At 31.5% G+C, this 27,809-nt stretch overlaps 1 protein-coding gene across 1 annotated transcript; it reads right to left on the reverse strand.

The window, feature by feature from the left end:
• Nucleotides 1-3,446: 3,446 nt before the first annotated feature.
• LOC148270830 (5'-deoxynucleotidase HDDC2-like) lies at nt 3,447-9,506 on the reverse strand. The gene is made up of 4 exons (XM_088242160.1): nt 9,167-9,506; nt 8,946-9,084; nt 7,676-7,830; nt 3,447-5,664 (listed from the first exon to the last, which is right to left on the reverse strand). Exons 1-4 carry the CDS (start codon nt 9,224-9,226, stop codon nt 5,413-5,415), a joined length of 606 nt encoding a protein of 201 aa, XP_088098286.1. The 5' UTR covers nt 9,227-9,506; the 3' UTR covers nt 3,447-5,412.
• Nucleotides 9,507-27,809: the final 18,303 nt, after the last annotated feature.

Raw genomic sequence — 27,809 nt, forward strand, 5'->3', positions numbered from 1 at the left:
TATATGTAGCGGCTTTTCAGAAGAGCCAATAAAGGTTATTATTTTTTAATTGATAAAAAAATCTCTAATATGCCTATTATTTTGGCGTGATTCCTACATAATTAAAATATGCAATTTTTTATAAGTAAAAAACAAACTTTCATTGGGTCTTCTGTAAACTTTTTCCTTTCCATCATCGATATGAAGGGCGGTGCAATTGTAGTAAAGAGCATTGATTATTGTTTGCTGTGCTAAGAAAGAAAACTTTTAAAACACCAGCGGCGGCGAAGTGGATAGCAGAAGTCTCTCGGGTTGTCGTGCCGTGGCTTCGGAACTCATGAAGCTGCGCTCTCCAACTCAACAGTGTTGACAGGCTTGACAATATGATGACACCAAAATTAAGGAGCACTTATCTACAAACCGTTTTCTTGCTAAAATAGAATCTAAACAAATCAAAGCCTTAAAGCTGCAGTAAAAAACAAAAGTAAACTGTAGTCAAGTAATCATTATACTTTATTGTCAGGTATAGAAATAAAAAATAAAAATAATCATATGTTTAAATGTTTATTTAATCTATAATAAAACAAGAGGTAGGTTGCAAATACTTAACTTAAATATAAGCAAATCACAAAATTGTCAAATACCTACAAATATAATATTTAATTACGTAAAAACTATACCAGTATTATTAACTATTTAGTATTTTTTTGTGAGTTTCTTTTAGTGAGATTTTATGCTTAAAGTTTTTCTGACGTAATATTGTATTAACATGATGTAGCTAATTACAAAAATACAATCACAATATAAGTAAGCGCATTTAGCGACGGTATGGTGTTGGGAGCTAAAGAAGAAAACTAATATCACTATAATATTACTACGCAGCGGTATTTCCACAAGTTTAAAAAGTCAATCTTACTGATATCAAAGTCAAGAACTTCTAATTTATTGATAACTAAATTCGTCTTTAAAGAAAAGCTATTGGTAAGAAACATGAACCTATTTAAAACAATATACATATAAATAATTTAAACACTGAAATTTTCACCTATAAGCATGTAAATTTTGTGTTAAATGAGAAGTACTAAAAGGGTCTATTCATTTTAATTGGTTTAATCCCGGTGACAGGGGAAAGACATAAAGACTTGGTTGATTAATTGAGAGGATGAACTAACTGCATGAAAAATTACAATAATATGCCACTTCCTTATTTACACGTTAATAAGAAGTAAACTCTTTGCACATTAAGTGTCAAAACACCCACATACCAAAAATGAGAGAAAATTACCGAGAAGAGCTGGTAGACAACCACAGGAATCTTCGTATACAATTACATAAACACTCACACACCTGCCAAACAAGTTGATAATTTTGTTTTGGCAGACAATTGTACTAACTACATTAAAAAATGTATCTGATTTTTAAATCCACACACAAGGGTGAATTATTGGTAAAATTATAAAAAAAAAAAATTCACATTAATATTCTAGAAAATCTAGCAATATTTCAGTTTTATTATTGCATCCCTATGAAGAAATTCCGTATTGGAAAATACTTTTTATACTATGTTTTATTGTAAAATAAAAAACAAAAATATCCCGATCAAAAACAATGTAATATTTGTAATGTTTTGACTGGCTATTATGTTTTAATCAAATTATAAATTATAATTATACTCAGGAGACGACAATTATAAAATCAGATGTTTGATAATAATAATATAATATGAAAAATAAGTTGGTTTAGTTGGTATGTTACCAGGTAGTTTTAATACGCGAACTGATCCAATATGGCGGCTATGACGCGATGTGTAGCCCTGCCTACTAACTCACGTGTTGTCTAACAAGCCAATGAGCAGTCAGTACTCATACGACTGTGAATTTGTATGCACTGTGTCTCTAGCGTTTTTTTCTGTAGTAAGTGTTTTAGCTGTCTGTCGAAATAGAAATTGACAAATTCACTGAGCAACGACTCAATTTCAAGTTTTTGGTAAAGCTTGGGAAAAGTTCAAGTTCAGAAATTACAGATATGTTGAGGGTTGTTTATGGTGATAGTGCTCTGAAGAAAACATCAGTTTTTAAGTGGATAAAGAATTTTAAAGATGGCTGAGATGAGCCAAGGATGATGCAAGATCTGGACGACCTTTAACCTCTTGTGTTGATAGAAAACATTGATCGTGTGAGGTCCCTTGTCCCCGTTGAAAAACTGTGCGGATTATCGCTGATGAATTAAACTTTGGTAAATCAACAGCGCACACAATTTTAACTGAACATTTGGGTTTAAAAATACTGTGCTAAAATCATGCTCAAGTTCTGATGCCGGATCATTCAGCGTTTTTTGTCTGTGAATTTTTGACAAAAAATCCTTGAACATCCTCCTTATTCGCCAGATCTTGCCCCCTCTGACTTTTTGCTTTTCCCAAAATGCGAAATGGTGATGAGGGGACACCACTGGGAGGATGTGCAAACAATAAAACAAGAAACGACAAGGAAACTAAAAAGCCTAACTGCCGAGGACTTTCAGGAGCTTTGAACAGCGGAAAAGAAGATGGAACAAGTGCCTAGTGATAAATGGAGAGTATTTTAAAGGAGACAAGATTGATGTAGATTAAATTTTGTAAAATAATGTTTTTATAACCCTAATATGCGTATTTATTGGACACACCTCGTATGCAGATAAGAACAAAATTGTAAAGCACTTTTGAAGTAATTATTCTACGAAAATAGCTATAAATGAACCTCTTATTTATTATTATAATTAAATTTAAAAATGGTAATAGAATTGATAATATAAAATTCTCGGTAGTTTAATGAAATCAGAACTAAATCTCGAGTGACAGGTAACACCTTTCCATTGCAATACAACATAAGGAAACTTCCAGGATGTTTTATTAGAGGATCAATTAAAAATGAACAGAAAATTATAATATTAGTGATGAAACTGATAGTGGTTTGGCTGGATACGGGATATTCGGGGAGCCCCTAAGGCAGATATCTGGGTATCCTTCAATAATAAACTATTTTTCTAAGATTATCTACCTAATTTTTTTATTTTTATCTTCCATTATATATCAACCATGTTCAGGTAAAAGGCGATAACCCATAAAAGTAAAATTTTACAGAATGACCTGATGAACAGTAAAAACACTTACTTGAATTTCTCTCATGGTTAAAAACAAAACTTTTAATGGGCATGAAATAAAAAGGGGTTAAAATATTTTAATGATCATCAAACGATCAATAAGTTGGATGTCAATATGTTTTATAAGTTTATTAATTAAATAATTATAATGGTATTGGGTAGTTTCACCTCTTGCGCTCTTTGTTTTTCAAACCTATATATTTTATTAATAAAAAAAATATTTTTGATAAACATTTTTATTTGCGGGTTAAAATCTTTTTCTAGATACTGAACACTGATGAACATTTTCATGCAAAAATGTAAATTTTTCAAATAGTGGGGGTTACTTCTTTTTTCACTGAACCTATATAAATAAATCAATTAATTTACTTATTTGACAAACTTCGCTTGTCCACATTTTGGGTGTTTTGAGTTATGAATCTTTTTCTATGAGAATAGATCTATATTTTTAAGTAAAAAACATCACTTTCCCCAATTCTACGTAAAGTTACAGCTGGTTGAACATTCAGTTTATTTGATAGACAATATATGTCCTGGCCGTATGCAATATTATCAAGAACCTTTTTTTAAAGATTTTTATGAACATTGCATCCAGTGTGCGAATTAAGTAGAATTGGATTATGACAAGAGTATGGTCAATTAATGACACCATTAACAATATTATGCATTAGGTAACTTTTAAAAATGTGTTTCTTATAGACCATATACTAGCCATATTCATAATTTATCCTGAAGAAAAACATAGATTGTAAATGACAACAGACAAAAAATACAGTTTTCTTCAATATGAGAAATGATTAAAACGGTCCAGAAGCATGGTAAGTTTCTCTCTAAAACTGCCTTGTAGAATAGGGATGTTAGCAAATTTGACTACGATGCACACAGCAATATATTCTAAAAGCTTATACTGCATTAAAAAAGTACATATTGTCAACGGCAATCTATCACCGCGTATGTAATATCACCATCTACGTCATTTAATTATGCCATTTGGCAGAAAATATATTCAAACACTGCTAGCAAAAACAACAAAAAAATAATTATACCGTCGAGTTACTGGAACAAGTTGGTGAGTAACATTTGACTTAGTGAGATATTGTAAGTGTAAAGTTTAAAGCTCTTTCCAAATCAACAATTAAAATAAAACAGCAAGTTGAATAACGTCAGGTTTCTGGCACAAGTTGGTAACTAATATTTCACTAGTTGAGATACTCAACTTTTACAGTTAAATACAGGCGCCGTGGCGCAGTTGGTAAGACAGCTAACTGTGAAACTAGCGTCGCAAGTTCGATTCCTGACAGTTGCAAGAAAAAAATCTAAGAAATAATTTTTCTCAATTGGTCTGGGTGTTGTGGTATATTTTTCATAACTTCCTTCCATATCCTATTTCCCACCTGCTGACAAGCCTCTAAAGAAGAGGCTTAGCGGGTTATTCCACAGGTAGAATATTATAAACCATTATTTCTTGTACTCATCAATTATGAAATATTCCTATTTAGTTTTTGAACAAAGATTATTTTATGCCAGTTATGAAGAGATCTCACTTTTCAAAAATTTGTAGTTACTAATTTGTTCCAGAAACCCGACGATATATAATTGTAAAGTAAGATTTACCTACATGTCAAAAAAATCCGTAATTTTACAGAACACAGATAAAAAAACAAAAAACATTTTAATCTCTCTTCTCTAAAGTGTCGATATTTGAGTTTCAGTTACCTTGTGACGGATTTCCGTCAACGATATTTTGAAATACACAATTACAACTTAAACATTCCATTTTAAGTCTAACTGAGATTATGTAATAACAAATAAATGGTACATGGTTCTAACGGGCTCATTGCATTTTTTCTATCTTTGAGATATTTAAGTCATTTTTTCCTTCTGAAAAAATGGCTTTAATAGAATAAAGTATTTTAAAATAACAAAATGTGGTTCCCTGTCTCACAAATTGTAATTGTAGATTGTGCAACAAGCTCGTTTTTGTCTGTTCAAGAAAGGAGTTTTTTTTACAATTTTAAGTAGACGTGCTTGTTAGTTTTTTCTTTGGTGGTACGTAAAAACATATTTTACGTTAATTGAAAACCTATTTGATATATAAACCCAGTGTCCCATAAAAGAGGGTTCATTCTTCTTTTTCATTGTACCCTTCAAATAAGAATAGATAAATATGACAAATAAAAAACACACCATTTTATAAAACATAAATAATAATTTAAAATGTCTTTGTAAGTAAGCAGTAGGATAATTGTTTTGAAACCATAGTAAAATTTATACCGCTGCCAAACAATTAATTAATTATGTAGAGTGAGTTTCTGTAACATTTTCACTACTACCCTGACTATCAAAATCTGTCCTTCTCTTTTCTAGTTCTGTAACTAACCCTGTTATAAGTGGATGTTTGAATTTTCCTTGCGTTGCTTTAAAAATTTCTTCGAGGAGACGGGGAGATTTTTCACTCTTCTCATATTCAAAAGCCTGAAGCGCAAGATCGAACCGGTCCAATTCCTTCACGAACTTGGCTTCGGGGCTTGACTGAGATTCATACTCCTGAAACACATGAGACAAAATTTCATTTCATTTTTAAGACTCTGCCTGCGAGTGTTACACTAAAAATATGCCAATGACACAGGCGTTATCTCATAGTGATTACATGATTTAGGTCTTTATTTTGTGTGCATTTTGACAAAATACGAATTATTTTTCTTTTGAGGATGAATGATTCGTTTTTCTATTTCGCTATGTTTGTAAGACAGTCTACAACTCCTTTGATTTCATTGAAAATCCAGCCAAGAACTGAACCTTTGTCACTGTAGTTAAATCCTTCAGTGATAATATAACGATATACACTACATTCCCATTTAACTGAATTTTTGGATCAACCGATTCACCGAAATACTTTTTGTATTATTATATTCTATACTGCTTTTATACAGTTAGCGTCGCGGGTGCAAGAACTGTACACAAACATTAGGCTGGCGCTGCGCGAGAACTTGTAGCGTTGACTGTCTACAGACATAGCCCTCCTCCACACTATTGTTGCTGTCCAAGGACACCTGTCAGTTATGTTTTGAATTCTGTCTGATGTGGCTGGTTCATTGCAAGATGGCATTGTTGCCGCATGTTCAAATCACCGGACAGGTGAGCTCAGCTCCGGTGACGATGATGGTCCATCGCAGAAAAAAAAGAGCCAAACCATTTAGAACAACCATTCCTTGAAACACAAGAGGAAACATCTGCTGAGCTGCTTCTCATTAAACGCATTAGAGATTGAGTTCTAAAGAAATATTCTTCTCATATGAAGCAAAAGAAAATATCATATTTCATTACATTCTTGGTTTAGTTTTGTATTCCACCATGCAGGAATGTTTTTATGTGTTTTTAGAAATTTCATATTTTTATTCATTCTATGCACATATTTTCCGGTTTAACCGAGTTTTCGTTTAATTGAAGCCTCATCCGTTCGATTAAATTAGGTTAAACAGGACTGTAGTGTAATTAATTAGTCAACATATTAAAATTTAGTATCATATCATATTTTAACACTCTTTTAGTGTCATTTAAGTATTTGTTAATTGAGATTAGTTTTCACATAACATGTTTTAAGTGTATAGACAAATAGATATTTTTAATGAGTACTAATATAAAAAATATTTGGGGCCATGATGCTTTATATGATGTATTTAATTGCTTTTTTACAAAGTATAATAGACATGAAGCTTACTGAAGATGGGTAGGTCACGTGGAACGAATGGATGGCGAAAGAATGGAAAAACAGATACATTTATATATCACAACTAGATAAAATACAGAATAGATTCCTTAAACTTCTGGATCGTAAATCTCTTACATATTTTGACTCGTATGAAGTCTCTTCTTCCTTTCATAGTTTAACTTCCCTTACTAAACGTAGAAGCATTTCTGATCTGTATTTCCTCTTCAAAATTTTAAACAATTTTTCGATACTCCATATCTCTTAAAGCGTATTTCAATCAATTGTCCCGTAAAGTCAACACGACAAGTTCATTTTTTTTATAATTCATTGCCCAAAAAAAATTATGTTCAAAACTCGTTTATTTATCGTAGCTGCTCCAAATTTAATTTACTTTGTCCCCATTTAGATATTTTTAGTACAAAATTTTGTGACTTCAAAAAAAAACTTTTTGAAACACTGTAAAATGAAACATTTGTCAGTGTGTAATAAGTTTATGTTCCTTTAATTATGTTTATTTTATTATTATATCGAAATTTTGAATTGGTCAACTATATTATGAAAATCCCCCTCCTCCACTCTATTTCCTCATCCCTTAACCTTTGACTTTTTTTAATTACTGTTAAAACTAAATAAATTTATTAAAAGAGAATCATCAAAGGTGAGGAAGCTCCATTCATTTATTATTTTATTTGGTAGGGAGACATTACTCCATACTTACTTACTTAATTATCGGGCCCGGACTTCAGACCTTGCCACTCCAGTGTGCATCCATGCCACCATGTTCAAAAGTTTAAATAAATAACATAATATTACAGTTTGATTTTAAGTTTTCAAAGTGAAATATACCTTGTATAAGTTGTAGAGTAGGGTTCCCGAAGATCCCGCAAGTTTTGCAATATCTTTCATTGCTTCGTCTTCCCGTCTATGTTTTTCTTCTGGTGTGACACCACAAAATGGAGTCAAGTCTCCAACAATGCATTCTGCCAGGTCGTGCACTAATGCTAGAAATTAGTTTTGAGTAGATTATTACACACACACATATTCATTTTTAAAGAATTTAACGGGTGGGTTAGAAATTGAAATAAATCATTGATCTATTTGAATCTTTAGGATAAATTTTTAAACATAATGTGAGTATTTTGCATTCATTTTTTTTTTTTACCTGCCACCAAAGCCTTAATTAATTTACAAAAATCATATTTTTATCATCATCTAGCCCAAAGCAAGTGAGATAAACCTGAAATTTCTGATTTTGAGATGAATTAATGAAATAAATTAATGTTTTCAAATGATAAAATATTGAAGTTGGATAGTTAAGCCAAGTGAAAATATAGTATTCATAATCTACTTCAAATAATTGAATTCAGTGAGACCCTTTGCAAACCTCAAGGTCCGATTATCTCAGAACATGCACTTCAGAGATATATGTTGCTTTGGGCTAGCGATATTTATAATTAGCATTAAATAAATGTTTAATGGCCTCGGAACCAAAAAGAGGGTTACAAATTGAAAAATGTAAGTAAAGAAATAAAATACGTATATGGATAGGATATGTGAAAATTAAAAATACTCAGTCAAAAAACTTATAAAATGTATTCCTCGGCACGGGATTTCCCAGTGAGAAAACCTTTTTTGTAGCCGATAACAAATAAATTTATTGTATGTACATTGATAATATTATCCATAAAAACATTATTTGACTTACGTGTTTTAAAACACGTGTGGATACAGTTGCATACAAGATGAGCAAATAAAAAAAATATATATTAAGTTGACTTATGTGATTGTTCCCCGCCCATGGATAATTTATTGATGTTTCTTATTTTGTATATTTGTTACGCTATTGCCAATTCGGCACAGGACTTTGGTCCCATGGAGTTGGGATTTATGTCTCAAAAAATGTAAATTAAATATAGTACGGTGAATAAATAAATCGATTGTATAATTATTCAGCTCCGTAAAAGCAGATAGATGCACAATAAACTAAAAAACCGAATGATTACTTTTTAATATATGAAACGGTCGGGTTTATAAATAACATCATATGGTGAAGGACAAACTAATAGAAAGTCAAAAGTACATTACTTTCTGAGAGTAAAATGAAGTTATTTCTTACCAAGTTCTAAGCATTTCAACCTATCCAAGTCACTTGTTCCATGTAATAAGAAGGTCATCATTCCCATTCTGTACATATGGCCAGCGATGGATTCGCAGTCGGGAATATTTCTGATTACCCAACCGGTTCTCTTAACATGCTGGAACATATAGGGTGTAATAATGAGGACAGTCAAAACGATATATTACAAACTGATATTATTGATCTAATATAACACTAACCTTTAGACGGCCAACTAGTTCAAGGAAATCAATAAGTTTAGAGTAATCGAAATCAGCCATTTTATCTCAAAATTTTAAAGTCGAACGAAAATTACGATACGGAAGATTTTTCAGAGGAAATATTGCAAATTAGATTATTCAGAAAACGAAATATCTGAGGCGAACGAGTTGAATCAAATAAAGCAATGCGTGTCAATCTATAGCGTAACCAAAAGACGTACTGCAAGTCACTACTTAACTTATTAAAACGAAATATTTTTTTAATCACGCAAAGGTTATTTTAGAAGTCGGCGAATCCGCGCGGTTTTGACATGTATATTTCGATTTTTCTGTGGAACTCGAGAAGAAACGTCAAATCTTTGCCGTTTTGTCATAGACAACATAGAAATAAGTCATAGACATTTAATTATTTTTTTCTTCTTACTCACCTACCTACCGAATATTTTCTATTTAGAAATGAAAAAAACTTATTTCCATGACGCTAGAATAGGTGTAAAATATTTTTTGTTTTTAATTTTAGATTATGAACCACGTTTAAATAAAAAATCCAAGATTAAAACCTCAAGTAACGTCACACGAAGTACAGTATATAAAAAAACAATTGGGAATATACATTTTCGATAATTTTTTTTATTTATTGAAATGAATAGCCCGCTAAGCTTTTATTTTAGAAACTTGTCAGCAGGTGCAAAACAGAGGAAATGGAGGGAAGTTACAAAAAATATATTATAACAACCTGACCAATTGAGAAAAAAAGTTTTTTTATATTTTTTCTTGCAACTGACCGGAATCGAACCCGCGACGTCAGTTTCGCGATTGGCCGTCTTACCAACTGCGCCTGTTGAAATTGTAGAGATTGATAAATTGGTATATTATTTTAACCCTAATTCCTTAAACAATTAGTTTTTAGTCATTTTATACGAAGCTATTGCAATCGCCAAATATTACACGTAGCATGATTTTCATTTTTTGTTGCGTCTTTGCCGGATTTGATCATCTGTCAATTTATCGTAATGATTTTTGACTGTTGCTTCTTAACGTTCTCCGCATTTTATAAATATTAGTACGTTATTGTATTTTTTATTTTGTCGCATGCTACTTGTGTGGTAATAATAAAGAGAATACATTTTTTACTTTATCAAATCAATATTGGTTTAACTATCCACTAAGCAAGCCACGCTACTCAATAATGTTGTTTATGTTACTAGCAACTAAAGTACATTTACGGAGACTGGACTTCTGACACGTGCAAACCACGAGCCCACTGCGTGATATCACGCGATTGGCCCATTTTACATCATGGCAAAAATCACATGGCTTGATAAAATAACAGAGGGGGTATTGATATTTATCAGATAAAAATGTTTTTTTTTTATCATATCGTTTTTATTTATTTAATAACGCAATATCTAGTACACCGTGAGGCCGACTAATCTTCACTCGTTTTCCTTTTGAGTAATTTTTACTTTAGAGTAGTTTTCATTTTTATTTTACCATGCCGTGTGGACTTGGACGGTACGTGCAAAATGGGCCATTCTATATAGAATGTCACGCGGCTTGTCTAGCTGGAAATTGCAGTAATAATGAACACAGTACACAATTTTAATAAACAAATGTTCGTTGAAAACTTGTTTTTTTTTTATTTTTAAAAAACCTTAAATGTTCGGTACTAAATGACCTACCCCTTTAACTTTTCTATTGTTCATTTCATTTATATCATTTTCTTTCAACAAGAAATAAGTTTTTCAAAAACAACACAAATATTAAATGAAATAAGGAATTGTTCTTTGACTGTCCATTTTGATTAACATAATTAATTTGTAGGTAAACAAACGCAATAGCTAATTTGTGTTTTTTTGTGTGTGCGTTAAATAATGATCTAGTTTAATAAAACATTAAAAAACACGTCAGCAAAAATAAAGTTGGTACTACAATATTTGGGTTTGTCCAAATGTTTGTAGACAAAAGACTGGATTTCCCCCCCTCGGGAGTCGTTAAGATCAAAAAATTACAACAGGGATGGAGAATACCTTAAAGAAGGGAATATGGAAGTATAGGCATTTATAGGACTTATGACCTGTCGATGGCTGGTTTAAGTGGCCACTTTACACACTGTGTAACAATCACCATTTTGCCTTTGTTTGAACAACCATATTTCTTCAATTCTTCCATTTGTTGATTTTAGTTAGTTAAAGAGTTTTAGTAAGTTAAAGAGCTGAAACCTTTATTGTTGTGAAGAGATTCATTTGACTGAATTATTTCACACACTAGGCAACGCCTGAAAACAATTTTCCAATTTTAAATTTCTTCTTGGACCAGATGGTTTATTACAATGTCATAAGCCCTGTGAATGCCTAGACTTTCATATTCCCTTCTTTAAGGTATTCTCCATTCCTGTTGTAATTTGTTAAAGTTGGTACGATTATATCAATTTTTAAAACAATCTTAGATTGTTTTTTCAATCTTATTTATCAAATCATACCGCTAGAACTTTTTTTCTTAAACAGACATGAAAAATATTCAATGAAACACACCGATCATAGAACGTTATTTCATCCGTAACGTGCGATTTATATACAGTATTGAGAGCGGATGAAACATCAAAGTCGTCCTTGCAATAGTGCTTATAGAAGCAGTAAATTCTACGTTAAACTTTCAAGCTTTAGAAGTTGTCACGAAAGTTTAACCTGTGGATGTCGATAAATTGTATCTCGTTATTTTGTACATTACCAGTTATGAGTTCACTTTGCAAACTAGACGTTTCTAAAAACATTATTAGTAGGCGTACGTACATCAGATGTTTTGAACTCTGTAATACTTTTGAGTGATTTTGTAAAGTTTTTTTTTTGAAGAAACGATTATTCAAAAAAATATTCTCAGATATTTTACAAAGAACGGCAAATAATACTGGCGGTTGAATTGTGTGGAGAGAAACAACGCAAATTATTTTATTTATAAAAAATCTGGGTGAACATGGGTTCTGGAAAAATGTCGAAGGAGGAAATAATTACGAGTATTATTGATGCGCAAAGTTAATCAAGATAATCGATTATTTTCATAACTGATTTATCTAAAGATTTATTTTATTACTATTTAAAAAGTAATGCATAATCGATTATAACGTTTTTAAAACGTAGGTAGGAAAGCAAAAAATAGAGTTAACTACAAACTGTCTATTATGAAAACATAAGTTATTTTCTAGTTGAATAGTCTAGTATAAATCATGCTCGAATTCCCCAGAAAATGTTGAAAATGTGGGTTTCCATTCGCTAAAAGGAAGAAATGTAGTCTTTTATAAAAATATCCAGATTTTTTCTTTGTGCGCATACAGACCTGACTCCTTGGTTGGGCATACATTGTCTGTATCCAAAGAAACTAATTTAGCCGCGGAAAAGGCGAAAAGGAATTTGAATAAACCATTGCTGCGGATTTTTCTTTCTGCAAAGGTTCACTAGAATCGTGCTCACTTAACAAACTTGTGTGCATAATATTTGTATGCACTGGGAGCATAATGATAATGTAGCACGTACTGGAATGTTCATATCAGCGAAGTAGAACCAGCGCAGCGCCAGCGTAGTTTCCAGAACATCACAATTTCATCTCGAATACTAAGGATTTCTACCAAATTATTTCGTTTATGCAGTGAACGAATTTGTAACGCAGACATTCTATGCACTTTGCTTTTTAAGAATTTCATGGCGACTCGGATATAAGTAATGATATATTGAATTGTTACGCCGTGTATCTTTAGATATTCTATTTAAAATTGTTAATAGCATAAAAGATTCTATCATTTGCATCTACATTTGATCTGCGATGCCCTCAGAAGCCCGAACATGAGCCATGAGCATAACAAAGCAATTTAATATTTAGATTTCTAAGGAAACAAATAATTTAAATGAATTTTCCGTTAAAAAAGTACATTAGATCGCATTGGTAGTTGTAATAAAAAAATGTTGTATTTTAGTAATAAAAAAAATTAAACGCTCCTGAACGATTAACCTATTTGACGTAGGCACTTTAACTAAAACAAATAAAAAAAATGATGAATTTTTTTTTTAAAGAAATATCAGCGTTCTTTTGATTTACCCTAATATTTCAATTTTGGTGGGCATTTTCAACGAGTTATAAATAACTCACTATTAGAAAATGGAAACCAAGTTGGGATAGAGTGGGGTTCGAACCTCGGACCTCTGATCCGTGAGTCCGCAACACTAGCCACGGGACGACAACCCGATGATTTTATATATAAAATAAAAAGTCGAAATGCGATTTCTCAGGCGAACGGAAGGTCAAAATATGTATGATAGGTGCAAAAATGTCGAAATCCTTGAATTATCTAAGGGTAAGACTTGCATTATCGACAGAATTAAGAAAGGAGTTCTGCGTTCGTTTGGACATGTAGAGAGAATGGACAGCGAAATAATGGCTAAAAGGGTTTTACGATGCGAATATTGATGGATGTACAAAACGAAGAAGACCGAGAAAGACATGGTACGACCAAATCTAACAAATACTTAAAGATGGACATGTCAAAAATCGGAATAATCGGCGTGCGTGAGTGAGAAGACGTATGAACGAAGAGGAAACGAGGTATGTGTGTAAAGACATAGTGATATGGCGTTCTATCCTCTCTACCTACCCCTAAAAAAAAACGTGATGGTTTGTTTATAAAAAAATGCAAATTCAAAATGATAACGATGATGATGAATTTCGATGGTTAATGAACAGAAAAAAAAAAAAAGGTATTTTTGTACTCAATTCGTCAAAATAAGGTTGCGTGCATTAATTTTATTAGGTCTTAGTAGATTAGAGTAGTGATTTGGTAGAGCTCCCGGGAGGTAAAATTTTAGTTTCCAGACAGGACTCAGGACCCCACGGCCGATTAGTCTAGTCCAGTCCGGTCCGCTAGCTCCTCGGCAGCCTGGACCGTCCCAGATGTCCGGATTCTCCAGCTGTCCGTATCCCGGTGTCCAGACCCTTAATATATCACACCCACGTCCGTCCCGCCTCAGTGCGCCCGATCCTGTCTTCGTGACGAGGTCTTCAACCCTTCTCGGATGGTAAATATGGAAATACAATCCTCGGACATCAAAGGCCTGCCAATTTAGGGTTGACGTAGAGCTTATTTTATTAATTATTTAATATATTTGTTTATCTGAAGATACATATAAAGTATAAACGTTTCGATTCCGTGTCCAAGAGGGTACATAATATAATTTTCATCATCGTTATCCTTGTTCATAGGGTACTGCAACTGCAGCAAAGTATGGATCATCTCCGTTACCTGGAAGGTAAGGTCAGTTATTTAGTGTTATTATTATTTTATTATTTTCAAAAAGATAAGTTTTTTAAAAACATAAACGAAGACTAGTAATCTTTTTTTATGTTAGAAAACTAATGAATTTTTTTATATATTATGTACAAAAATGACTATTACTTAAAAATATTACTTGATGCTAGGAAGAAAAACAAGAAAAATTTAGATAACTAATTGCCATAGAGAAAGTACGGAGGGAGGAACCACGATTTAAAATACCTCTTAATTATATTTATTTATCAATTTACACGCCCTACGGGATTTTACATATATTAGAAATTACATTCAAGTGCAGCAGTGAAACATAAGTATGTAAATTTAGTTAAAATTAAAGATAGCATAAGAAAAGCTAAAAGATACAATAATAAGTAAAAATCAGAACTTCCACATGAGGAGATTTAATAATGAGGAAGTTTAGTGCAACGGAAAATTTGACATTAAACACGTTTTCTTGTCCAACAAAGTTTGAGTATGTCCAAATGCTTGCAGACTGGCTGGATTTCCTCCCTATTCAGATTAAAATTTATTTCAACAGAGACGTAAAACATTTTTGAGAAGGACAAAAGTCAACAGATGGAAGAGTTGAAGAAATGTGGATGTTCAAACATAGGCAGAATGGTGAATGTTACACAGTGTGCAAAGTGGCCACTTAAACTAGCCAATGACAGGTCATAAGCCCTGTTAATGCCTAGACTTCCATATTACCTTCTCAAAAATGTTTTCCCTCTCTGTTGAAATAAATTTAAATGTTTTCTTGTTTTTTGTAAAAATTAGAGATTTAATTATATTAAATTTGTTGCAACAGAAAATGAATACATTTTGAGAAGGGAACCAGGAAGTCTAGGCATTATCAGGGCTTATTTATGGGCTTTAATTATACGGCGAAGTTTCTCTAAAATGAATGAAAAATGAATAAAAATGAACTACTTTAAATTACGAAACAAGTTCTTCTAAATCAACCAATGATAGAGTGTTGTGATAGATTTCCGATTTCCGGGATGTCAACCCATCAATTAGGACAATTTACCGAAGAAAACTAGTAACGTCGCAAGGGGGGTAATAAAAAAAACACAGTACCATACATATAAACAGAAAATAATAATTTTGGTTTTGTTTGATAGTTAAACAAAAAATTTAAAAACCACCGAACTTCCCCATTTTTGCCGTGTACTATAAAATGGCAAAACGGGCTGCCTAGCTATTTTTATAATATAATACATTGATATTAAATAATACATCAAATAAAAGGAAAAAATCAAGAAAACATTATAGTAAACAAAATAACTTACGTTGTAGAATTCTGCAAAATTCACTTGGACTTTTTTACTTTGCTTACCAACACTTAAATAATTCCTACTGTAAACTTATTGTTTTTACCTGAAATGATATTACATATTTTAGTTATAATTGTTCAAACATATTTAATTATGTACCTATCTATTTTTACGTAATAATTTATTTTATTTTATTTATACCTATAAAGCATAATGTAATTAGATACTTTAAAAATCATGTTTATTGGATAAGTACCTACATACGTATTGAGAAGTTATACCATGGAACGCTTAAAGATGAATTTTGTACCTGTCAAGCAAAACCTCTGGGCGTATATAATAAATAAATATAATATACAATAAATTACTACTATAACATTTTTCAAATCCACTTGATTGGGGGAGTAGTAAAATAAAATAATTATATCTTTGCTTTTGGCTTAGTTAAATATAGTAGAAGTAGATGAAAAAACACAACATTTCTGTTATGAAATGTTAAGTTCATTATAAAATTGATTATAAAATACAATGGGATCAAATAAATTTGCGAAAAATACTCAGATGTTTTAAATAAAATAATTTCGTTTCTCAGAATGCGGGGAATATTATTATGGTTCGAGTTCCGAGCATTGAAAGCTAAGAAAACAGACAGTCTGGTGAAAAACAAGAACAAATTGACGACATTAAGCAGATGCCACGGGTCTTATGTCTTACGGTTTGCTTTCCGGGGGGTGTTTCCACTGAAACAATACACCGATATTCTAAGTGCTTAGAGAAAATACGTTCCTAGCTATAAAAGTAACGGGGATAATTTAAATGTGTAATCAAATCACTGTTTTAAGGAAAGAAAAATACCCAATGATTGTTTAAAGTAAAGTTTAGTTTTAAAATTTATAATTCAGTCGGAATTTTTTTTTCTGAAATCGATATATATTTCCTCACTTTAAACAAATTTAAAGAAAATGCTAAAACCCTAATTGAAAATAATCATAACTTAATCTAACTATACCTAATATTTTATTTTTTGTACTCTTTAATATTGTAATTGATTAATTTGTTTGTAAGAAGAAAGGAGGGAGGGCTGATCTGGGGTTACTCCGTATGGACCCGCCGGCGAAAGAATTTTTAAGTCCGAGTAAACAAAAAACTTTTTCTTTAACTTTTTTTATTTTTTCATTATTATTGTAATATTTTATTTATTTTTTACGTGTGGAATGATGCGGAGTGGCTTTTTAAAGGTACGCTTTTTTCTTCTGTTTTTGACATTGTATTTAGTAATGTATAGAAAATTATAAGTGGCCCATAATTTTGGTTTATTTGTAAATATTTTTTTTGTTGTAATGGCTGTTTTTTTTAATAAATAAATATTTTTTTAAAACTATCCCAATGTTCATGCAGGAAATATGATTAGCATATGAACTTTACACACGTTGTAGGAGGATCTATTTTAGTAACGGTAAAATTATATTGAAAACTCTATCTGGAATTTCAATTGTGATCAATCATTGAAATGTCACCAAGAAAGGTTTTATAATGAGGCATATTCTATTTTTGAAAAATGAGGGTGAGAGTTATCTCTCTGATTTTTTTCATGTGTTTATGTCAAATCTGTGTTTGAATGTTTTCTTTTTTTCCGAAACTTGAATAAATGATACAATAATTGAGTATATACATGTAATTAAATAAAAATATACAATTATAAATTAAAAATGCGTTTTTATCGTTTCCTATCGGAAATGAAATTCATATTGACGAAAAATGAATAAAAAATAAACGTTATTTTCAAATGGGTTAAATTATTTTTAAGATAGATTAGGTCAGTATCTGTAAATTGTAATGTTTTTTGTCTTGCTTTTTTTTTAAGTTCTCACCTGTAATATTAATAAATAATTTTTAGACTCAAATTAACTTCATTGCTTTTTCATATTTTAAAATGTAAGTATGTCCGGTAGGACCTACTTAGATATTATCAGGTATGATTCGAGGATGTATTTTATTACAATCTATTAGGTTCTCATAAGAGTATCGGAAAAAGTAATTGTATAAACCTTCGCGTAGCATCTTTTGTAGTAACTATTTTACAGTTTTTCTTTTGGTAATTGCTTTCTAATAGATTCAGTTAGAGTGAAGCTTTCAGAAGTCGATATTGCCTCGGAAAGTAAAACGAAAAAAAAGTTATTGAATATTCAGCGAAGTGAACTAGCGCTGGGCGGTCGGGCCCCGAAAGAATTATTTCCAACCATGGCATGGACGTTTCGTGATATTTCACAGTTTTTTTTAAACTGTTATTATGGATGTATTACTGAAAATAAAAATATTAGGCGCGGAAAGGGAGCGATGACGATATTCAATATACACTATCTCTAAACTTACTGTTATTCGAAAGGATGATAAAAATCTATATTTCAATTGATCATTTGAAGATATTTCAACAGAGATAGAAAGAAAATGAGGAAGATTCAGACATTTTACTAAAATTTATTTAAATTAACTCATTTATTAAGTTTATTATTAAATGGCTTTTAAGTCATAATAATTAATAAATAAAAAATAATATATAGGGCAGGGTGCTGTAAGATTGCGTACTTTTTGGTTTTGTGTCTATATCTCATCATCATTATCATCATTCCCTTTCTGCAACTTATGGTGCACATTGGTAAGAACAATCGCAGCGTATCATAATATTTTTTGTTACATGAAGCTAAGATGATCAGTTTTACGTTTCAGGTACCAGTCCAGGGACCATGAAATATTCTCGTAGGAAAACACCCCTTTAAATAAATATTTCATATCAACCATCTCGGGAATCAAACCCGAGACCTCTTGCATGGTAAGCTAACGCGCTGACCATCACACCTCGAGGCCGAGGCCGGCCGTCTATATCTAGTTATGAAAAAGCAATCGCACGTATCGTATTTTAATGTTCCTATTACAAAGTATGTCTTACACCTATTATGTCACTATTCAAGCTATGATACGAATTGAATTCAGTCATCTATTGTAGGCTCTTTGTAAAATTTTAAGCATCCGGGACATTTCCAATTATGTTTTATGGTAGTACCTTTGGTTTTTTAAACGTTATGGAATAAATCTTAAGCTTGTTCATATTTTTATTTTTTTAAAGTTTTATTTATTTTGACAAATCAGTAACAAACATAATTGTATTTTTGTTCCCGCAAAGCCGAAGCTTATCTGCGGGTTACATTACATTTTTTAAAAAAAAAATTATAATTAAGTACATAGTTTAATAATAAATGAAGAATAAAATATATTTATATCCACACTTAAGTTTCACTTGCTATTTTTAATATTTTTTGGACTATTTTTTTTAATGTATTTGGGTTTTTTTCCTCACAATTTTCAGCTGGTGTTAAATTATACAGTTTTGGTACTACACTCCCCATTGTTCTATCTCCACAGTAGTTCTTCTGTCGTGGCACCGTCAGTTTCTGTGTCGATACTTGTCGGGTCACGATCTGGTGGGTTACTTTGGATTTAAAACTGCAACTGTGGAAATGATCTGTCATTATCTTATACTGACACTGTTTGTTAATTGTCAAAACGTTAACATAATCAAATAATATTTTTTTGTTTTCTTTTGCCTCAATCTTTATTTTGACAGGTACGATAGTTTTTTGAATTTGTACTTGTAAGTTCAATACTCTGTCGGTATAAAATTTGAAAGTTGCTTTTGTGGTGAACTCGATATTATTTGTGATTTCATGGTTCTTTTGGTGGGTCTTTGTTTTGTCGAGCCTAGTAAAGGAGATATGGTCTCAAAAAAATAAATGATAATGGAGCAACTGATAATTCTTGCGGTAATGGTGAAAACAATGATATATAAAAATATACTTACCCAATGAAGTAACATAAAGTCCTTTGCAAAAAGTTGATTCTGACTAACCTAATTTAGCCGAAAGACTAGATTTTGTTGTTTTTTCTTCTAGTTCTTTAGAAGCTTTCTTCATAGTGGCTATGCTATAATTAATCAAATAAATTTTAAATTATATTTAATAATTAAAATGACTTTTTAGACATCTTAAAACATAATATGGAAATCCGCAACAATTTTTTTAATGAAAAAAAAAAAAAATACACTCGAACACGAAACCATTTTAAATAGTTAAATCATATGGTGCGCATTCTTGTAGACTAATCTACTTTATCAAGAATAATTTAAGTGCTGCCATCTGGTTAAAGACTGTTGAACATTATTCTGAATGCGACCGCTTATTTTACATTGAGGTCTCAATAAACCAATAAAAAGTTAATAAAAATAGTTTAAACGTTTAATTCTACCCTTCAAAAATTAAAAAACAAAAAAAGGTCAAATTTAAAAATTTAATAAAAAAATTAGAAGATTGAAATTTTTTTCAGACGGTTATGAATGCAGCACGTGAACTCGCAAAGACTGTCAAAATAGTATTAAAAAATTCTGCCAGGTCTCCCAGTTTTTTTAGAATGACCGATGTGTGTACTCTTGGAGCACCCTACCCTAGTAACCTGTAATAAATAATAATGACATACGATATAGTAATATTACAAACAACAATCCGAACAAAGAAACAACATGAAATACTTGAGAAAATAATAATAAATAAACTACAGTTCCAAACAAAATCGAATATACAAAATAATAGAATCATTAAATTAATAGATAAAAATACATAATTTTACTAATAATGAAGATAAGGTATGCAAAGTATAAATAATAGTTATTAATAATGTTACTAATAATAGTTCAAACGTGAACGCAAAATTAAAACGATAAAAAATACATATTAATAAAATATAAAGAGAAAATAAAAATAAGTAAGGAAAGCAACAAAGGATACGATAAGTCATTTAGTGAAATGAATTAATGAGCACGATATATAAAATTTATGATCAACAATTGTTTATTTTTGATACAGAATAAATATAAGGAAAAACTTCGATGATGTTGAGTGCCACCAATGATATCGGATTTATTCCGTATTTATAGAGAGGTTCTGGAGCAGTCTTACGCAGTTCCGTTATTTTAACAGCTTTTGAGCAATGCATAGCGAACGGAAGTGCCTTTTTGTTGTTTCTGAATGTTATTGTTTTTTTATGGATCTATTTGTGTAATTTTTATAAACTTTTTTTCCCTCAATGGCCGTATTACACGGATCAGAAATCGAAAAAAGAAGTTCTTATTATTATTTAAAGCTTTTACTTTGTGGACAAACATTTAATTCAATGTTAAGAAATAATTTTCATACGATCAATTATCGATTTTTTTTATGTCTACCGGTTTCGGGACACACCCGTCTCTTCGACATGACACTACATGCGAAACCCAATATATACCTTCACATAAATATAAAACCAACGTCCTGATAGGACACATGCTGTTAATAGCTAACACTAACGTCTGTCTACTGATTATACTACAGCAGAGACGGAAAACATCTTTGAGAATAGAATATAAAAATCTAGGCTTTTATAGGCCTTAAAACATTTGTCTAACTATATTATTAATTCCACTTAGAATTGAATCGGGTTATGGTCCCGTGGCTAGTGTCCCGGACTCACGGCCCAAAGGTCCGTGGTTCGAATCCCCCTCTACCCTAACTTGATTCCCATTTTCTTATATGAGTTATTTACAGTTCGTTGAAATTGGATATTTGGATAAATCATAAGAACCCAAATATTTATTTTTCCCTTTAAAAAAAAAGAAATCTATTAATATGGACAAGCGGTGATATTATAATTATTGTTTTATTATTTTTATTAATCATCATCTTCACAAGATGGTGCATAGGACACTGAATTGGTACACTAAATGCCGAGTATATCATTCATCTATTGTATCTGTCCTGCGCTAATTTTACGTTTCGCCGCCAGCACGACTGCTTATTGATGCACTCGCCGTAGTGATTCCCGGAAAAAGATGACCAGAGTGGTTTCCCGTTGCCTTCTCTGGTGGATTTTCTGTCGGGGTTACCTTCCCTTAGCTGGTTGGTTTTAGTTTTGAGGCGCCAAAACCTCGCATTTCATCCTCTCGTTATCTGCTTTGATCCCACCGTTATGAGTGTGATCCCATTGCCCGGGGTTCGCGACGTGGACGCTAACGAGTCCGACTAGTTAGTAGTGTTGCCGGTGAAATGCAACTAGGCGTTTGCAGAATTTTATATAATCACATCCTCCAGCAAGATGTGACTCACTGCGACCCTACTGACAGTTCGAACCCCATTTATTATATACCGAAATAATTCAATTTGGCAGTTCGTTGGAATTTTTAAAGTCTAGAATATTTTATTAGGTTATCGAAATATACATGATTAAGTGTCAATCAATTACATATTTCTTGGATGTAATATAAAATACCAAATAAAAAAGCTAGGCGGATACATTTAATCATTTGATTGATTGGAAAGTAATAATTGTGTTTATTCTAGGGCAAAATATTTTTTTAACATTAAAAAATGACAGAAAAAGTCGTAAAGTCTTTTGATTAATGAATGTAATCTTATGAATATTATTTTGGAATAAAAATAGTTTGACTGTGTTTTGGAATTTGAGCAGTAAAATAACGCGTGATTTCTTTATTATCAGACGATTATCATTGTGATAAAATATTTATTCCATGTAGATGTATATACAAACAAGTGCAGCAAGTAATGGTGTGTAAGATTTGTTTCTTATTGATGCAGAAAGCTCCTATCTCAGTTAGATGTGACAGAAGAAAACGGCGATATTATTCCATGTGTATTTTATTACGTGTTGAATATAATACAGAATTCGGTTAAATTCGGCAAAAATAACGGATGAACTTCACGGAATACTATTTTTTTTATTTACCGACTAACTAACTGTTTCTAGTAAGGGCTTCATAGTTTTGATAGTACCCGTCCCAAATGTTCTCTCTTCTTCCAAGTGGGGAATTAAGGTCATTTTCTATTTCCCTGACTGTCAGCGATTTGACATCCGTGCCAGGTAATGAGTATTTTTAGATGTTTAGATATTTTGTTGTCTACGTACAGGAAATGCATAATTCACTTTAACTACCAACTGCTAGTATTAAAAAATATTCTAAGCATTGTTTTTGAAAAATGAAAAAAAGTCTTGTGCATTAAACGCGCCAGACAAAAAGGAATTCATATTATTCCATAGATATCGGATGACAGTGTTTTAACAGCGTATATTTGCTTAAAAATATTCACAGTGCGTAGGGGTTAGGTTTAATCCTAACAATATTACACCCCTGGTCACGGCAGATATTTCATTAAATTCATAACACCCAGGATTGAGGGAGTCACGTATCGCATTTTACCATTTTAGTGCCGTTCGGGGCGCAGGGGCGCAGCCCTTCGAGGGAATTCTCAGCCGGACGTGTCCTACGCATCGGCGATACGCCCCCGGCCGTGCATTCGTGATCAAAATGCAAATCCAAAATACATTACCTCTGGATGAAAGGATTAAACATGACAAATCGAAGGGTTATCAGTTTAATTAAGGCTTACCTGTGCAAGCAATATTTAATATTACCTAAATACTGTTTAAATTCCATAAACATATTTAAGGTTTCAAAAACTTTTTTGAAATACATACCTACGAGTACATATTTAAATTTGAGGAGGTTTTGGGTAATTTTATGTTTGTTTTTATCCACAAAACTCTTTTTTAAATTTGGTTAATCGAAACCGAACATTACTAACTCTTATGAGTACTAAATAAGGTGCTGAGAGAAATAAAAACTAGTTTTAAAAACCGAATAATTATTTGTATATTTCTCAAATTAGTTGATATTACGTTTCAGAATATAGATATAATTGCTATTCATTATGATTTGTATAAACATAAATATTATATAACTTGTTTTCGGCAAATATTATCATGGCCTCAATAAATGAAAAACCTATTAAATCTACACTATCCCAATTAAAATATATTATACCCATAGTAAATTTCTAAACCACTACACTAAAAAAGACAATTTAAAATTTCATGCATGTTATTTTTATAAAAAGAGATTAATTTGGTGGTCAATCAATTCATGTAAGAAAGTTATGGAGACATACGATTATTACTTATGTTTAGAAGAAACGGCTATAGAGACATGAAATTATTACTAATGTTTAGAATAGTTATGGAGACATACTATTATAACCAATGAAATGTTCAGAAAAAACAGTTTTGGAAATTATTACTAAAAAGAAAAAAAACAAAATTCCTTAAGCGTGGCCTAGCATTGATATTTAAAATAAACACACATATTATAATTACTATCCCAACTGGCTATGTTTCGAAACGTTATATATTTTTTATAGTCATCATTAAATTTGGCGAAACGTTGGTTTCCTGATTCTCATTTAATATTTCTTTTTCCAGAAGTACGTGTTCCACTCCAGATCAGTCGAAACTTCCGTTTACAAAGAAAAAAATGACAGTTTTTACGAGTTAGGGAACTTTCTCTCGATTTCCAGAGTTACTAACAATTCTGGAATAAAGAGAAGAATAACTGCAGTTTGGCTGAAAACATTCCAAGTTTCGGAATTTTTAATTGACTGCTGCGCTGTTTTTATAAACTACAACCACTTCAGCTCCCCGTAATTTTACCCAAGGAATAAATTATTGATGAATTACTAATTTCTTAACGAAAACTGACTCGTGGAATTTAATTATGGATGAAAATTACTGTTCACCGTACTTTCAGGAAGTTTTGTTTTATTATCCAGCGCTATTTTTCAATTGTCAGTTAATAATACACAGGTATATAATACCATATTTTGATTCAACTTGAATTCGGTTTTGTCTTCCATTAAAAAGTTGGTATATTACTCTTACATTTAGTGGATAATACAGGACGTTTGGTGTTGATAATAATTATTGGTATTCCTGGACGAAATGTGAAGGTATGTTTTGTCCCTAATTTTGGTATTATCATTATGGATAATTTATAAAGCCCCATTTATGTGAAAATCACCTCACGGGCGCTGTACAATTGTAGCGACACAACGCATGGTAGTTTGCAGCAACGAAGCGCATGGACGCGGACGGTTGAAAACTTAGAGAAACTTCGTCACTGGCGAGTCGCCCGTACGGAGAAATCCATTCTATGATTATTAACTGTAAAGTTAGCTACAGATTACAGCAATACAACGGGCCGTTGGTACTCATGTCGAGAATTGCAAGCGCAAACTTAAACCGTCCGTTACACGTTTGTTGTTAAACTAAAAACCAAACAAAAAAATTGGAACGCTTTTGTTCTTTGAAATAGAGCTAAAGGGCTTCTCTAGTGAATTATTACTCTGAGGTTGAAAATAAAGACCGTATTTACAGATCAATTAATTTCATGTAGCTACAAGGTGAATAGATTCTTAAAAATAATTTCAACTAATTAATTTTAAAAAAAAGCGTACGTCAAGTTTAAACAAAGCAATTCAAATAGCAGTGACTTAATAATCGTACTATGCAATAGTGTTGATTTTCTTGATAAGTTTTTTTAGGAAATTTCAGAAATTTTTGTTTTCTCCTGATTTCTATATTGATTTGTTAGGAAATAGATAAATTATGGCCCGCTGTACCCCAAAAAGTTAATTAAAAAACACTTTGCATTGTTTAATTTTTGTAAAAAATTATAAAATTAGTTACTTTATTAAAATTTTTCTTGGATCTCATTTTGTCCATTTTGACAAAAAGGCAACAATAATGTATCTTTAAGCATTCAACATCATCATCATTACCTTTCCGCACCTAATAGTGCATAGGGCATCGCATTGATACACCAATCGCAGTGTATCATGATATTTTTTGTCATATTAAGGTAAGGTGATCAGTCTTACGCTTCAGGTACCAGTTCAGGGACTATTGTAGACAGTAAATATTCTAGTTTAAAAACACTTTTTGAATAAATATTTAATGTCAACCATGTCAGGAATCGATCCCGAGATCTCTGGCATGGTTGGCCAACGCGCAGACCACTACACCACGAGGCCGACATAATTATTTAACCCCTTTTTAAAATGCAAATGCTTCTTAATACCTTTGTAAATCCAAAGTATTGTGTGGTTGTGAATGTATAGGTTAGTAAACAAATAAATGTGATTTTCGATGTAAAAACTTTCATAACTCCGTAGTCCCCCTTGAATAGTCCAATTCTATTGAAGTTATGTATTTCTTGTTAAATTAGTATCGGGAGCAACTGTTGGTATCTCGATTCGAGCTGATATTCCCAGGAGTGCACTACATAGTGAGAAGTCTCTGATCCAACTCCGATTGTCTACTTGCCGCAGATCAAACTCCTCAAAGTTCTGGTCTCCCAATACCAATTTCACTTGTTAGAAAAGTTAATTCTTATAACTAACTTAAACTAACCGAGAAATACGCAGTATTGGAGCAAGGGCCGTCTAAAAAAATATAATTTACTCTGGCTAGATATTACGAGCCTGCTTATATTGTGTGTTATATTGTTATGATACTACAAAAATATCATTTACAGACAAATAATTATAAGGATGAATGTGGCAGCGATACCAAAAAAAAAATTTGAAATTTAAAAAAGGATTTTAGTATTTTTCCACCGTCACAACTGAGAAACTGTTAAAATATTTTTACATTTATATTTCAAATATATAATGAAAAAAGTAATCAATAAGTAATGAAATCAACACCAATACAAAAAATAACTCCAGACGAGAATTTCTGTGTATTCTCAAAAGTCATGTAAAGGTAACGCATTTTTAAAAGTCATGTAAAAATTACTAATTTAAACAAAAAACCGTTTAACCTAATTCAAACCATGACTGTCCCTCTGTCAAGGCTTGAAAATGTTCTGAAACCGGTCGGTATATAAAATTTATTTTAGTGATTTTACACAAACGAAATACAAAGTTACATTTATCAAAACGGAAAATCATAAACTTAGTGCTTATGACGCTATATAAGTTATCCATAATTATTATAAATAACCTAGTAGTTTTATTACAATATAAATTATGATTGATGATTTTTATGTACTTTTTTTCCAATGGCGGTCTAGGATTTTTTTATTTTTAAGTAATGTGATTTAAATTGGTATCATTATGTTACATTTTAAACCATTCCAAATCTGAAGGTAAAAAAAATCACCAGTTCCGGATGGAGGGGGGGGGGGTACCGTAAATATCCCATCTATAATGTTGTTAATACCACTTAAAAGCGGTTATGATTATAGTGTTAATAAAACTGTTTGAAAATATTGTGAGTTTTCTGCAAATTCATACATTTTTTCAAAAAATACTTTTGCGAGAGGATGCTATATGACATCGCGCTGCTCTCTCTCCGACATGTTAGAAAACACTGATTTAAAGTCTCGCTGCGTGTTAGCGGGGCAGTAAAGCGAATGCATGCAAAATGTAAAGAACGAAATACGTTTTTTTTGTGTTCATGGCTGAAAATTTGCGCCCAAACAACAAAAAGTATACGTGCTAACTGACCAATATATAAAAAATGATTAAACTGTGAAGCGATAAATAATAATGCTTGCTGTTTGCACAGGGGGCGAAGCAAAAATAACTGTGAATTATTATTGAAAGAATTCAGCTGAAAAATATTTTAATAATTTTGATACATTATTTACGTCATAGGATAGGATTATGCTAAAAATTTATCAATAAGAAAAAAAAGTTATTAAAAAATATGCTACTTAGATAATCCCCTTAGAACCGAAGGGTTAAATATTTTAATAACATTAAACGTTCTTCACGTAGTTTTTAGAAATAAATAAAAGCGTATCCTTTAAAACCAAGCCTAATAACTTAAAGATTCGATGACATACGTATTTATAATAATGATGTTCAATTGATTTTGCTGACGCATTGGACATTTAATGCACGACCGGTGCATTGTTCCTGACAAATTAATAATGTTTACCCGGGAAATGAAATGAAAATAATTCAAAGAGAACATGAAATTGGACGCGAACTTGATACTATTTGAATATGTGATATTAATCGCAACGCAGGCAATAAACCATTCTCATATTATAAACAAACAATGGTCAATAGAAACTATCCGTAGCTTTTCCGCGATGATTTGAGCAAAT

Source organism: Micrasema longulum, unplaced genomic scaffold (genome assembly GCF_059751315.1).
Source record: "Micrasema longulum isolate JH-2025_06_02 unplaced genomic scaffold, ASM5975131v1 h1tg003361l, whole genome shotgun sequence".
Taxonomy (NCBI): Eukaryota; Metazoa; Arthropoda; class Insecta; order Trichoptera; family Brachycentridae; genus Micrasema; species Micrasema longulum.

Excerpts from the sequence above, each read along its gene's own strand:
- LOC148270830 (XM_088242160.1), bottom strand. The coding sequence starts at position 9,226 with ATGGCTGATTTCGATTACTCTAAACTTATTGATTTCCTTGAACTAGTT. Across the intron at positions 9,085-9,166 it reads AACTAGTTGGCCGTCTAAAG|CATGTTAAGAGAACCGGTTG; the intron begins GTTAGTGTTATA and ends TATATGTTCCAG. Across the intron at positions 7,831-8,945 it reads GTTGAAATGCTTAGAACTTG|CATTAGTGCACGACCTGGCA; the intron begins GTAAGAAATAAC and ends ACTAATTTCTAG.